At 36.3% G+C, this 15706-nt stretch overlaps 1 protein-coding gene across 10 annotated transcripts in view; it reads right to left on the bottom strand.

Moving 5' to 3' along the window:
- LOC117405606 (roundabout homolog 2) overlaps nt 1-15706 on the bottom strand; it is a 714952-nt gene that overhangs the window by 24948 nt on the left and 674298 nt on the right. For 7 of the 10 annotated variants that reach the window (XM_059031304.1, XM_059031303.1, XM_059031309.1 and 4 more), the window contains 4 exons: nt 11381-11499; nt 10557-10838; nt 9946-10071; nt 1097-1253 (listed from right to left, as the gene is read on the bottom strand). In XM_059031304.1, the coding sequence (XP_058887287.1) occupies nt 1097-1253; nt 9946-10071; nt 10557-10838; nt 11381-11499 (684 nt within the window). The remainder of the gene's footprint in view (nt 1-1096; nt 1254-9945; nt 10072-10556; nt 10839-11380; nt 11500-15706) is intronic. The other 3 variants (XM_059031307.1, XM_059031308.1, XM_059031311.1) reach the window with 1 other exon arrangement.

The following is a 15706-nucleotide window of genomic DNA, read 5'->3' as shown; positions in this document are numbered from 1 at the left end:
CCTCAGTTATGACTGTTTGGGTTAAAACTTAATATGTATGTGACAGCTACTGAGAAAATAAGTGGTGTGAGCCGTGGTTGGCTTCAGTACAAATGAACCCTTCAAAATCGTAACATGCAACAGTGCTTCAATTGGAATTTCATTTTTTAGTGTAGGCATTTTTTAAATGCCTACACTAATATATACACTGTACGCTACATTTCCTAGTGTCTGCAATTTGGGATAGCTGCTACCTGTAAATTAAGTATGTTTTAAATCTTAAATGAAAACTACATTAACTCAACCTCTAATGTACCTCTAACACATTTTATAGTCGTAATGGAAAGCATTTTAATAAAATGCCTAAAAAGTGATGTAGCAGATGAGTTCAGGACAAGGTGGTGGCCATGTACTGTATATGTGGGCTTGTATGACCAAACCAGTGGCCTGTAAAGTTGGAACACATTTATATTCTTTTTCTGGCAGTAGGTTTGAAATGTATTTACCAGAATTGTAAAGCTTTATATATATAGCTCACCATCTTTTTAAAGCAAATACATTTCCAGATAGGAAGAGAATCGTGCCATGGAATGTGTACTCAATATCTGTCATGAAAAATACAAATTATTCGGAGAAGTGGTGTTCCTTGAAAAATGGGAAACCTTTCAAGTTTATTATAGTTTGTATATAAATGACTAAGGACAAACGCTGTATACAGTACAAGCTTAATTGTCTTCACCACATGAAGAATAAAAAAGCCAATGTTGCATTTTTTAGGCTTTTTGTTTCAAATTACCAGACTTTGGACTGACATTGTTCAAACACACAGTTTCTGGCAAAGCTGTTCAGTGCCCTGACCACTGAGTGAATGGCATTCGAGTTAGCAGCTTGGCCTCTCTATATTATCTGAAAATAAGTGGCCCATAATTATTTTCTCATTTCGAATCTAACCTTTGGGACATTTTAAATCTTGTTAACACCTTTAATTTTGCAAAACTGAAGGCTGTCAAGTAGCGGGTTGACTCATTTTCATTTCCAAAGTACAGAACCTGAAAAACAAACTTAAATTGGTGATGACAAACTACAATGAAGAATGTCTCTATATATTATATCCTACCCTCCTTCTTGATGGTCTCCGCCATAGTGGTCCAGTTCTGTACCAGGCAATGGATGTACTGGGGGAGGTGGAAGAGGAACATTGGCCCAGTTTGATCCATTTGTCTTCTGAGGTTTGGATCCACTTTTGTTTTTCTTTTTCTTGCCTCCTTTTCCACCTTCAAACACCAGAAATACAAATGAATTGTCTTATAAACCTACATTTGACTTTAGTGCTTGTACTTAGAGTGTTGTGTCATTCAAAGCTGAATCCACATGCAGTACTGTGCGTCTGCTGGAAATAGGGCTGTAAGGGTTTAAACGTTTAAACGGTAAACGTGGATTAAAAATATTTTTGTTTAAAATTTGTATTACACGTTTAAACACAACTTAACAGTAAAATACATTATCAAATTATTTTTGCATGTTTTCCGCATATATATGCTTCCCTTTCTACATGTATGGTTTTCCCCTTTAAGGAAACCTGACCTGTTCTCCCACGTAATCACTCTAAAGACATCTTGCATAAGTTAAGGAGGGATCAACTTCCTGCTTTGTTGTGTATCTTCAAAGGTATTATATTCTCTTTGGCATCTCTTCACTCAGGCCAAACAAACAATCACTGTAGCCGTGTAGAATACAATAGTTTCCAGCATACAAAACTTCCCACATTGGCTTCTGGTTCCGTCGCATTGCCTTTTATCAGGTCTTATAGGGCCCTATGGAATTCGTGTTAACGAGAACACGGACAGAATCACGGAATCAAAAGAATAACGCGGAATTAAGTGCTGTATGGAAAAAAATCCATTTGGCAGTAGAGCATTAAGCTTACATATTTGAAGGGAAAATGTGAAACTTTAATGGTCAGTACAGGCAGTGGCATAACTTTGGTTTCAAAAGTGTGTGTGTGTGTTGGGGGGCCAGTTTCTGTATCTGGGTTATAAATGAGGCGGGGTATTCTGTAAGAAATAAACAACAAGAAGGGTTGAATCAGTGAAAATAATTCACTGTTTGATTGCATTAAATAAATGCAATCATGGAAAATAAATAAACCTTTTTAAGGACTTAAACAATTAGGCAACATTGTAGACTATTTTTAACGTCTGTATTAAAACACAAGAAGTACACAGATACGATTTATGGTGGTGAAACCATGGGCATAGCAGTAAATATAGAACTGATCAATTTCAAAACAAAAAGTTATGAAACATTATTTTTATTTTTTTTACTACTCTGCTCCCTGCCTATCTGTTTCCTTTGGAGCCCCCCACACTGCACTAAAATAAAAAATACAACCCATTTTTAAAGTTAACAATAATATTTTTCAATACAATTAGATAAAACAATACTCTAAATCCAATGACCACGAACTCAAACCAAATGGAAAAAGTAGAAGCCTGTAGGTTTACGTTTTTGTGCTGTTCGCCTTGCCTGCGGTGTGCATACGACGGACGCTGGGAAATTAAGTCTTTATTTTTTCACGTTAATGCGCAAGCGACGTTGTGAAGGGGAGGGACACTGGGAACTAGTAATGTATCAGACAACAGCTTGATTTTTTATGAAAAAAAAAGGTTTTTGGTTCTGGATACATTTGTTTCCTGCCAACAATATACGAGTGAATGAAACTGAAAATGAAATCTTGTGCACTGTGTTTAAGTTTAATTTAAATATTGCGTTGTTTTGTAATGTTTTTTCGATGTTGGATACACACACTTTTTATGGAGCTTATGGAGAAATGGTACGTTGTAAAATCGACTATGAATATTTTTTTTATGATATTAAAATAAATTACATTTTAGTGCTAACTTACAATCCTTATGCTTACCATTGTTTGTCTTTAAGTGGATCTGTATGGTACGCGTTTTGAATAACAAACCAAGGTTAAAATATGACTTACAATATTGGAAGTAAAATATACAAATATGAAATGAGTGAAACATTAAATTTATGGCCGTTTAAATGGTTAAATGACCGGATTAACAATGGGTTTAAACGTGTAGTCAATTAAATGTAGATTTACAGCCCTAGGTGGAAAGATGATTGTGTTCAGCTGAAATGTAATCTACATTCACATACATGATGCTTCTACAGCAGTTTGAACACACTAATGGTATCTGTAGAGTCTATTACAATTTAAGTTTTTAGGTTTCACTCAGAATGTTCCTCCTCCTTTTAACATTTTTTTTGATGTGCTTAGTGCGAATGCACTGGAGCTGGTAGCCAAACATATTTAATCCAATTTAAGGCTCAGCATAGGTTTGTCTTAGTTATTTGTGATCAAGGATTGCTGAAGACACCAAAATTGTGCTTTGGAACCGACGAACCAGATACAAATATCAGGGATCCGGTACCAGTTAGTACTATTATGTTTTTAATTAAACTGATTATTAAAACATTAATTTCTGTCAAAAATGCATTTGATAACTATAATTGACACGTTCACACTAAAGAAAAAAGGGCTGCAAAATATTTATTATGGCATTAGCAGTTTTTATTTTAATTATATTTATTTCCCTGGAGAATAATTCAGTCTCACGTTTATATGAAGTAATGAAAACGCTTTAGGTAAAGTGAATCTTCTGCACCTCGACGAGATCATTGGCAAGACAACCCCAAGCCAAACACTACATGATTTCAGCTGTCTCAAAAAGTAATCTAACCCCAAGCCAATGGGGTCGTAGTTCGGCTTGGGATCCTGACATATACACTGACCTGTTTGCACATACCATCTTTTATGTATCTCCGGTTTTCACAGTCTATTATTGACCCCCCCTTCCGCTCACATATTGACATACGGACATGTTTTTCGAAATGGTTGTGGAACCGGAGTAGAAATACCCAGTTCCAATGACAGAACCAATTCCAAAAATCTCTTCAAATGCACATTAGTAGATAACAATAAGAATAAACTGTTAAATTCAGACGTGTACTGTAACATGGCAACAGGCATAAATGGAACAGTTGCTTCGTTCTGATTGGACCATACTAAATTTGCATGACAAATGGCAAAATCAACCATTTCTGACTTATGTTTACACAATCTTATAGTGCACGAGTAAGTGAGTACATCACTGGCACATTGTGTGTAAGTAGTAAATCAACATTTTGAAATAAAAAGTTTCCTTAAAATTTTAATTAACGAAACAGAACACCCCCTTTTTTTTTAGCTAAAACGCCCCCCTCCCACCCTCTTGGATGTAAACACCCCCCTTTGGCTTCAGAACACCCTTTGGGGGGCGGTACCGCCCCCGTTGAGAAACACTGGTATATACAGTATTTAAGTTAAGAATACACTGTTAATTTAAATTGTGTGGTGGCAATCAGAAATGCTTGGAATTAGCATAACCCACAGAAGCACACTAATTGCACATAGTTTTTATTGTATATAATATGTGCCCAGGTTCCCCCAACAGTTATGCCAAATCTAGATTATAGCAGGGGGGCATGTTCTTTTTAGTTACAAGTGGACAAGTCACACACAGTTGTGACCACTCATTACAATTACACTGCAGTATATAGTTACAGGATGTTCTGTTTCCCTGTCTGCACTGTAACCACTAAACCACACACTTTAGTTGTTTCATCCCATTAGGAAAAATTCATATTTTCAGCAGTTATTTTTCAGAGATGAGTATGATATATAGCCCTTATGCACTCCATAACATCACTGCCGTTCAACAAGTGAGGCTGAAAAATGTTTACTGTAGTGCATTGCAGGGGTTGTTTTTAATGAGTGAATTCAACTCCCTACAGAATTGCCATACTGCTATTCAAGCAAAGTGTTTTTTTTTTCTTTGTTTTATTATTTTTTGATTTTCCTCCTCCTGAGAGTGCTATGAAGCAAATTGTTGTTACTGCTGCCATTGTGTTGGTCTTGCTGTAAATTTTTCAATGTGTTGACTTTTTTTAAGGAGTTAATACGTTTTTAATAAGTTTAGTCAACCGTAGTACTTGGTACCTTGGGTTTATAGGGACTTTGGATGTTTTTTTGTTTATAGATATAGGATTGCAAAATAAATCAAAGGCAATAGATTTACTAACTTTACTAACTGCAATTTGGTAAAAAAAAAAAAAAAAAATATATATATATATATATATATATATATATATATATATATAAATTAGATCAGTTCATTTATGGGCATTAGCTAATTAATTGGTAGATTAATCCGTGCACATTTTTTAAGAATGGTAACCTTATAGTGGCTGTCCTGCATAGTAATACTTTAAAATAATTTTTAAAAAAAAGCCCAATGGAATTTTAGTCTTTTTAAAACCATTTTTATTATTATTTTTATTTTAGTAAATGTAACAAATGTTATCATTCTGTCCTATTACCCTAATAAAACAGATATAGGTACCCGATAACTGAGTCACACAAGCCCCAAGGACCAGAGCAGCACAGTTACGCGTACTGTTTAACCACTCGGGGGTAACCCCTAAACAGCTAAATTATTAGCAATGCACAAACACGGAAACAAAAAACACTCCAAGGTTTATAACTAAATCAACAGTTTATTATGTTGGTCAGGATAAATGCGCCAATCTGGATTTTACCACAGCGTTCACCACAGCTGGTTACAATGCACATGAGTAACTTTGTAGTTTGGCAATCATTTAAATCAGCGTAGATAAACATTCCAGTTCCAAATACGTATCTACATCCTTAGTACACTATCAGCAATCCTTTGTACAAAACAAGACAACAGTTATGATTTTTACACAACTTTAACCCCTCTTTATACAAGCTTAAAATCACAGTGTCCTACCACTTCCGAGGAGAGAGAGCACGCTTCAAATCCATCACTTCCCTAAATAGCAGAACACAGTTCTCTCTCTATCCAGAATGCACTTTTAATGCATGATTAAATTGTAAAAAAAATGTATCTGCGATAAACTCTTTAGTTGATAATCGATCCGATTAAGCTGTTTTGTTTGGCTGAGAAAGATAATTTTGTTTTTGTAAACTGGACTCAATGCTGTAGAAAATGCTGCATTCATAGTTATGTCTGCACAATGCTGCTAAATGCTTCCGAGGAAATTGGTTCAAAGTCAGCCCCATTGTTTGTTTTTTTTATTGATTAGATGAAATTTGAAAAGTGTTTGTCTGTCTTTTTCAGGTATCTGGTGAAATTCTCTCATTTCTCCCACTGAATGCAAATTTGACTTTGTGAGGTTTATGTAAGTAAGTGTTTTTCTTCTTGTATTTTCATTTTTGTTTAAATTCTTTTGTTATTGGTGTGAACCTCGTTTTTTTCAAATTGTCCATATCTTTGTTTTGAACGTAGCCTATTATTGTCCGCTTACAGTGCTTGTTGTAATTAGTGATACATATAGCGGCTGTTGACATATGCACACTAAAGAAAGTGATGACGTAGGAAGGAGTATAACATGAAAAAAAGATTAGTCACGTTTATACGTATTAACAATAACAGGATTTATTTTTTTTAAGTTTCAGGGTCTAGGGGTCTATTGCCATGATAACATATGTATTCCATCAAAGATAGTTTTGCACATGCCCTGAATATCCTTCTACCACATTATGTTCTGCTTTTTAAAATAAGCTTATGTCATTGCTTTGGGTTCCATCCAAGATTTTGCTCAGAAAGTAAAGTAGGTATTCCATTTTGGGGGGCTCTTTCAGTCGCTTCAGAGATGACACATGCTTTGCAAAAAACTTGAATACTGAAATACTTTACTGGCTATAGCAGTGAGATAATTTCCCATTTTACTTCTAATGGTTACTGGCTACAATAAAACTTGTGTACTGAGAATTACAATGTCATTTATAGGACACAGAGGCTCCTGTGTAATATAGTTACAAGCCAGTGCTTTAACTGGTTTCTAATCCAATACATATCAAGCCATTATACTCATGAAGCAGATATTATAGCTGATCTAGAGTGGCTTTTTCATTTTACTTTTACTTCCTTAAGACTTCTTATAGGTCAAAGAAGTCCTTATTTTATTAAGTGAAACATAAATTTGGTTTTCTTTCAAAGCAAGGCTCCTTCTCATAAGACTGGTCAATGGTCACTGCTATTTGTTCTTGGAAACATGTTTTATACAATACAGTCCTAAATGGTATCTAGTGAATGCATATGCAACACAAACAAATATTACGTTGATTCCAATTCATGTGTGTTTTGAATGCCAACATCAGATTTCAGTATCTAGCTAAACTACATGATAATTTTCAAGTATGTTAAACTGATAGCATCAGCATCAGGAACTGTGAAAATGTCGATCCAGCTTTATTTTATTGCTCAACACTTACAAAATGTGTTTCATTGGTGGGGTTTCCAGTTTAGAAACTCCAAAGTTTCTCTCTATTGTTGTGAGAATGTGACGCAGCAGCACATACCATGCACATTCCTCACTCTATAGGTTGTGCGTGGCCAAACCATGGTACAGCTTAAAAGGGTTGGTAAATCGTCTTCTCATGCTAAAAAGCCACCAAATTGACCAAATACTATGCATGGAGACATGTTCTAAAGCCGTACCTTATTGTCATGAGACTTCAGCAGTGAAGATCCCATTTGTGACGTAACCTCGTGCAACTTTCTACTATAACTTAAGGCCATGAGATCTGCTGGAAGTAGCCCTGACAAGCTGTTTGACCAAATAGGAAAAAATAAGCATGCAGTACGAGGAGTTTAGAGACCTCTTCTTTCAGTATTTTTTTTATGTGACACCATTTATTCAACGTTTTTGACTGCTAAAATGATAATGCTTTATAGTTTAGTTGTTTTATAAGCAAGGTTATTAAAAAATACTGAAGCTACTACAAATTTTAAAAATGCAGCCCTTTACAAAAAATAAATACATGAATAAATAAATAATGAAATAATTCACAAAGCACAGAATGTTTTTTTTTTTTCATCATTTTGTTATCTGGACTTTTCTGTCCCTTAACAATATGATGCAATTTATTGCACACAAGCCTTACGTAGCATATATCATGGGTACCAACCGAGGCCAAAAAAAGTCACGTTTGTACCCCGAAATGTAGCATAGCTGGTGCCAGTTGTCTCCTGTATTATTGCTGCGGGCTACCGACAGCACCAGGCTTGAGCGACCACCTACAGCTGAAGTAAAATCTCTTAAACCTAATTCATTGAGCAAGATTTGTTTTACAAGAACAAAAACATGAAAAAATTGGTTCCATGAACTTGTTCAAAAAGACAAATATGAGGCTTAACATCAACTTTCTGCAAGACTTACATAACGAAGTTCCAGAAAGTCCCGGGTGGATTAGCACCGACTGAGAAATGTGTTGAACTGGTATGGACTACCGTAGTACTGGGATCCCCAACAACAACAAATATATAACCAATTCGGATTCAGGTATTTATTATTATTATTATTATTATTATTATTATTATTATTATTATTATTATTATTATTATTATTATCCTATTTGTAGATGTACTACCAGTATTTTAAAAAATGTCCTGTACAAAACATTTTGACTGGATAATTTGTATATCATTAACCTAAAGTGCTGGATTTTAGCTCTGTTCATAAACTACCCTGAAGGATCAGAATTGCTGAAGCTACGGTTCTGTTGGGAAACTTGTATATATCATATATGTACATGTATAAGAGGTTTACATCAAGAGCAACATCTTTCTTTTTCTTGTATGGTGATGCATTACACCGTGTAACAATTTTTTTTTTTTGGTTCCTGGGTAGTAAGTGTTATTTCCTAATTGCTTATGCCTCAAAAGTATAGAAAATGTCTATTACTCCCCACAAACTTTGCTTTTGTGACCAGGACAGTGATATTTACCTATTTTCCAGAACATTCCAGATAGATTCAGTGCTGAGTAAACTTGGAGTAACTTCTAGAACTTTCCAGTAATATAAATAGTAGTATAAATACAGGGGCCTTAAGCCCACCAGTTCAGTTTAGTTCCAGCTGCCTAAGTGGAAACATATCTGCATTTTTCTGAGATGGCATCAAGGTCATAGGAGACTTCAAAATGGTGGCATTCCTGATGGGTCTCCAAGGTGGTTTTACCAAGTTTCCCTGCTATCTTTGCCTTTGGGACAGCAGGGACACCAAGGGGCACTACCACAGGCGGAACTGGCCACAGCGGACCGAGTTCTCTGTGGGGAGGAACAACATCAAGTGGGAGCCACTGGTGGACCCCCGAAAGGTGCTGATGCCACCACTGCACATCAAATTGGGCCTTATGAAACAATTTGTCAGAGCTCTAGATAAGGAGCCTTCAAGTACCTTCAAGATTTCTTCCCTAAGCTGTCTGAGGCAAAGGTCAAAGCCAATGTCTTCGTCGGACCACAGATAAAGAAGATCCTGGAGTGCAATGAATTCCCCAAGAAGCTCACTAGTAAGGAGAAAGCGGCTTGGAACAGTTTTGTCGCAGTGGTTCGGGGCTTCCTGGGCAATCACAAGGCCGAAAACTATGTGGAGCTGGTTGAGACTCTGGTGATGAACTATGGCACAATGGGCTGTAGGATGTCCCTCAAAGTCCATATCCTTGATGCTCATCTTGACAAATTCAAGGAGAACATGGGAGCGTACTCGGAGGAGCAAGGCGAACGCTTTCACCAGGATAAGTTTTTTTTTTAGTCTTGTACTAATATTGTATACATGTAAAATTATGAAAGACTACTGTAGCAAACCTTGAGTATCAGCGATACAGTCAAATTGTAAACAAAAACACCTTGCATTTCAAAAATAATGATTTTAGTTGCAGTGTTAGAGCAAAGCATTTTTTGGGAGTTAATACAGACTTACTTGAGGTTAGGGTTATTAATTGATGGTGCGTGCAAAAATTGTAGCTGGTTGCATATTAACAAACTATTGGTGAGAACTATTTCTCTGTTCTGTGTGATTAAACCAACCTGAGAGACTGCCACTCCTTTCTGAGCTGTTTTGAGAGCTGGTGGTGCTGAAATCTTGTGACTGGTTGTGTGGCATTCTATTAGACAATCCTTCAGCCAATCGGTAGTCAGGAATGAAAAGTAGGGCTAAGGGTTAAAGGGCAAAAATCACAGTGGCATCAGGTGATTTGCTGGCAGCACAAGCACATGCGAAGCGTGCAGTTAGCATTCAAAGCAGAAGCAAAGGTTGTGAAAAGTTGTGTTTTAAAACTGTGTATAACCCTCTCCCTTTCACCCAATGCCTTTCAGGGAAGCGTTAAAAGGTATTATTTAAATACCTACTCCTCTTTCTGGTAGTTTCTAGAAGAGGTCAGTCATTATTTATGGCCAAATTAATCAACCAGTTCACTGAACTAAAATATTTTAGGCTACAAAAAAGTTACTTTAAGTGCTACAAAAAAAGTTAGTTTGGAACTTAAACATATAGTTGACTTGACCATTTTACCAGCACTTTGAGGTTATCAGGTGAAGGGTTAAGGCTAATATTAATTGTCAAATAATTTACATGCTATAAAGTGACCCATGTAAGCATGTTAACCTTACATACTTTTTGAGTGGAAGGCTTCACTTACTGTTGTTACATGATGTTTTGTCTGGCAGCGAGTAACCCAATCCTGTCAGGTCTTGCTTGGCCTGGATTGAGGCCTTCCACTGAGGGTCAGGGAGGTCAACGGCAAGTTCATGGATGCTGTTGGAGTGCAGGATCTGTGTGGTGGCATAAGGGGTGGCCTGAGGAATCTGACTGGGGCTATTGTAGCTGGCCTTAGTGGTAAAGTCGATACTGCTATAGATGGCTCCGTCTGAGAGCATAGTTCCGGATTTGTCCCCTTGGCTTGGCACCAGTGGTAGAGCATCTGTGATAAGCATAGGGGAATGAAGGAAACCAATGATGCAGAGGTAGCCTGGACTATCAAGGTTTTCAAATGAAAAATAAATGTGTCATTCTGCATGTGTGCATTTCAGCTGAGACAAGGTTCATGAGCCAATGAAGGGAAAATGATGTACAACCATCGCTTAGCTATCAGCATCTGTGACGGGACTTGTGCTTGTCCTTCACGTCTCACTGCCTAAAACCATCTTTTTTCCCTCCATATCTTTGAAGGCAAAAGTGAAGTATGGAATATTTTACCACACAAGAATGTTTCCCATTATTCACGATATGCCATCGAATCTGAGCCATTGAAAACTATTGTCCGTATGGCCTTACATTTATTTATTTATTATGACTGGACAAGATTGAAATGTGCCATCAAATGCCCACTGTTCCTCTTCTAGCTTCACAGCCTTCAAAGAAAGTCTAGGGGATGGCAGGATATGTTTCACAAGTGGCTGTATAATAAACATGAATTCCTAAAGTCACATGGCATACCACATTAAAGGCAGATATTTAACTTACCTCCGCGGCTAAAGTTTCCAAGGTCATTAGGCCCATTGTTGCCAGGAATGCTTGTAGCAGGCCAAGAGTCAGCCAGCCAAGGGTAACCTGGGTCACTTGCATTTAGTAGTCCTGGGCGGCTAAAACAGGAAAAGGGGATTGCTATTAGCAGACACCTTCACGACTAATAAGGCATTGGTAGCTTTTCCAGGCTACCCAGGAAAGGGCTGTGCAGTGTTCCCTGGAGATTTGAAGAGTATCCCTCCTGGAAGAAAATGCACATTCATATTGCTCCCTGGATCACAGCCCTGCTGCCCTTTTTACAAAACAAAGAATATATTTTAACTTTCAGCAAGGATATGCGATTAGAGAATGGGTATGTGCTGTCTGGCATGGCATAAAGATTTAATATTTATAAACCGTCCACTCTGCTCCATAGTAAGACACTTGTAACAGTGCTGTCTATAAATACACCTAGAAGGGACCAGAGCAGATGTAGTTTTTGCCACTGTGTCCTTCCCAAACAGTCAAAATCAGGTCATAGGAAGAAATGTTAGACTTATGTCCCATCTGGTTTTGCTTTCTTCAATGGGAATCAGTTATTCCATCATGAAAAAACAGTGTAAGCAGTGTGAAAAGCTGTGTGCGCTATGATGATATGCACAATACTATGTCCCCTGCAGCACTCAAACCAGAATGTAGTAAGACACAATACTTTAATGTAATGAGCAAGCACATATGCTTGCCATTACTTGTGCAGTTCTAATGATACAACCATTCCTTTTTTATGGTCTCATGGAGAAAAAAGTAAAACTATTAGATAAATAAGTGGTCTAACATGCACTGATAAAAATTATATGATAGAGACCTTTAAGCATTCCAAGGTAGTAGGCAGATAACAAAATGCCTGCTAATGTGAGGATTTAAATGAGAAGCAATTTAGCTGGAATCCAAATAAACTCTATCTGTCTGAAATAGGACAGGCACGCTTAGAGCTCCAAACTAGGGTTTGAATGATAAAAGTGGCACCTCAGGAAAACAATCATTCAAACTGATGGCTCTGTATTAGCCATTTCCACAACTATAGGCTAATATATCCCCTCTCTGCATTCCAAATAAGCATCTGTCAGGTCCAGGTAGCCATGGTGATTACAAGAAGAGACTCTCATAGCCTGAACACAAAGTCTCTGCTTTGAAATACTGCTTGCTACATTTGCTAAATAGTGCTTCACTCCCGGGCCATTCCTAACGAACATTCCATTGCTGCTTTATGGCTATTTATCATTGAAGAGACCCTTGAAATTATAATTAGAAGCAGAAATGTTGGAGTGGGAATATTCAATGAGTACATATAAGTAGTAATGCAATTTGTTAGTAAGGGTGTGAAAGCACATTTGTTCCTGTGGGAACATGGTGGTGGTATTATTATTATTATTATTATTATTATTATTATTATTATTATACGGTATAATATATGCATAATGTGAAAGTACAGTATAAACCCACTTCCCAAAAGTACTTGAATAAAGTTTCCATTTTAATGTTTTTGTTTTTTTTTTCTCAATCTTTAATTCACATTTAGGCAGGCACACTTATGAAAAATGTTTTCTTAATAGCAGCTGATAATAAATGTAAAGTTGTCAGAGATCCTGCTTATATGGCAATACAGTATGTCTGCATAAAAGAACAATTTGTATTCACTCATTACCATGTTTTTTGTAACATATTTGCAGCAAAGTGATGAAGACCACAGGCTTATAACCCCAGTCTCTAGGATAAATCTCTATTTCTGTTTGTACCGCTCTACACTCAGAACTAGAACTGGGTAAAACTGGCTTTCTTAGAAAAAGCATGTATTAAAAAAAAAAAAAAAAGATGCCTAAGAAAAAAATGGTAGATAATTTACAACGCGTTTCACATAACCATAACATCCCCAATAAGGGTTTGTACACTAACCAGTATTTAAAGCATGTCTGAACATGAATTTACATTTTAAATTTAGATTCATTGCAACCTTCTGTCAGCCTCAAGTTCCTAGGAGGTAAATTCATTTCCATGGTAACAGTAACAGTAAGATTCATTGGTTTGCCTGGCAAATCTACCAGCACTCATTAGGCATTATCGCCTTTAGCTAAAATATTGATTAGCTGGGAGATAGGAAGTTATTACTGGGGCCTAATTACAATCCCCATATTGACAAAGGGAAAAAATATGGGAATGTATGGGTTTGTTATAAATTTCAATTGAGTAGCCAAAGTTGTTGGATGCAGGCCTATCAATCGACAGCCTATTCATCGTCCATGAAAATGTTATTTTGTGATCGATTAAATGTAATTGTCGTAAATAGCAAAAACTTTGTAAACAGCAACAACTTCATTTGCTGTTGTCTAATTAATGCAATAAACATTCCCTGTAACAAATTAACACATTTCCTTTGCTACTTGCCACTAATTTATTTTTGGGCATATGGGAGATATGAAACATCTGGGCCTGATTTCTCTAAAGTGTATAAGAGATCAGGTCATTGGAGCTCAAGAATTCCTATTTTCCAGTCAATGCTTTTGTGGTAATTTTTTTAAATCTCACCAGGCTTGCCATTATTATTTCTGCAAATGCAAAGTCCTAGAGATGGAGCTGCATCATCAAGACTTGGATGCACTGGAGACATGTGCTGTAAACTGACACAGCGTCTTTTAAATGGAATCTCGCTTTGATTAATTGAATGTGTAAAATGCACTTAATATGCAATTTACAGATTACAGCATGACCAGAATTTTGGTGTTAAATTGAAAGTAGTGCAGCAGGTTACAGAATTCTAATGGTTAGCAGGGGTGCTAACTTATCTCATGTATTTATGTTTCTCAGACACAAGTAAGCAATTATTTAGTCTCAGATATTTGACAAGAATATTAGTGCATACAGGGACCTTGTGTTTAAGTTATGTCTACAGAGAGGAAAAAAATCCTTTCAGTTTGTTTATATTTGTAGTTCTTGTTATGAGTAGGCTCTAAGTTCTGGAAGCTCCCAGGATCAATTCACTTATGCTCCCTGTGAAGTTCACCCAAGTGTTAAATACAACTATATCTAGATTCCCCTTGGAAATAATCTGTAAAATCACAGCTGTGCTTATTGAGTCATATAACTAGCGTTGTAAAAGAGGCCAAAAGTCCGAAGCATGTACAGTAACTGACATCATTGAAAATCATAAAGAATTGCCAGCTATGGCACAAAAAAGCTACTGCCAATAATATAATGACATTCTCCTATCACTGTAACTAGGCAATTGGGTATTGTGTATCTTGTACAATTCAACAGTGAAAAAAAGTAGGAATTATTACTTTTGCTATTCTGGAATTCTGTTTACCTCTCCATATGTGGGGACAAGGCTGATATATTTACATATCTAAAAGCCATTTTCCAACATATTTGCCCCCATAGTGTAATACAGGTAAAGGAGATAATTCATTAAAAATAGGACTTGAGTGTCCAGATTTGACCAGATTTCCAAAGCTCAGAACTGGGACATGTAGATTAAAAATAGTTTTAAAACTAAACTATACTATACTATACTATACTATACTATACTATACTATACTTTTTTTAACAAATGCTTCTTATTTGAATTTATCACTATTAATATTTTCACATTAAACTAACAAAAAAACAACAACCTCTGACTGCTGCACCACTTCTCCTTCCCTATACTGCTATTTATACCCTTCATTTCTATCATTTTGCATACTTTCCGAAATGCGTGCTTTCATCTGTATTTCTTGGTCAACACATTTGAATTTAAGGAAAACTTTATTTGCAAGACGTGCTCTGTCACGTATTCTTTAATGAAGAAGGTTGTCGAACTTTAGAAATTGGAATACACAGAAGCATAAACGAAAAGTCAAAGTATCCTTCTAAAAAACTACTTGATTAAAAGTACAACAAATATCAGGCTCAAATGATTAATTTAAATCTCAAATTTAAATTTTAGTCACAACCTTTATTCATAAATAAAACACAATTCATGAAACAATTCTAGGATCAAATGTTAAAAATGTGAAATCTTGTTTTGAAACTGCTTGTAGATTCCTGTTACTCTTCTAAACTACTAATGCATCCTCTGCAGCTAAACGTTGTGTTTGTTGATTGGTTATTTTAAAAATTTAAACGGTCTCTGGTTGGGCATCAACATACTATGTCATCATCAAAACAAGCAGTCACTGCGCATGTGGGTCTGCTTTATCCAATCAGAATCCTGGCCAGCGCAAGCGTCAGTGTGCTGAAAGAACGAGTAACGAGATGCTTCTGGGAAATGTACTGGAGTAAAAAGTACAATATTTTCTAAACATACTT

This window comes from Acipenser ruthenus, chromosome 9 (genome assembly GCF_902713425.1).
Source record: "Acipenser ruthenus chromosome 9, fAciRut3.2 maternal haplotype, whole genome shotgun sequence".
Lineage (NCBI taxonomy): Eukaryota > Metazoa > Chordata > Actinopteri > Acipenseriformes > Acipenseridae > Acipenser > Acipenser ruthenus.
Note: the sequence above shows the minus strand (reverse complement) of the source record. Positions and strands in the feature narration are given on the sequence as shown.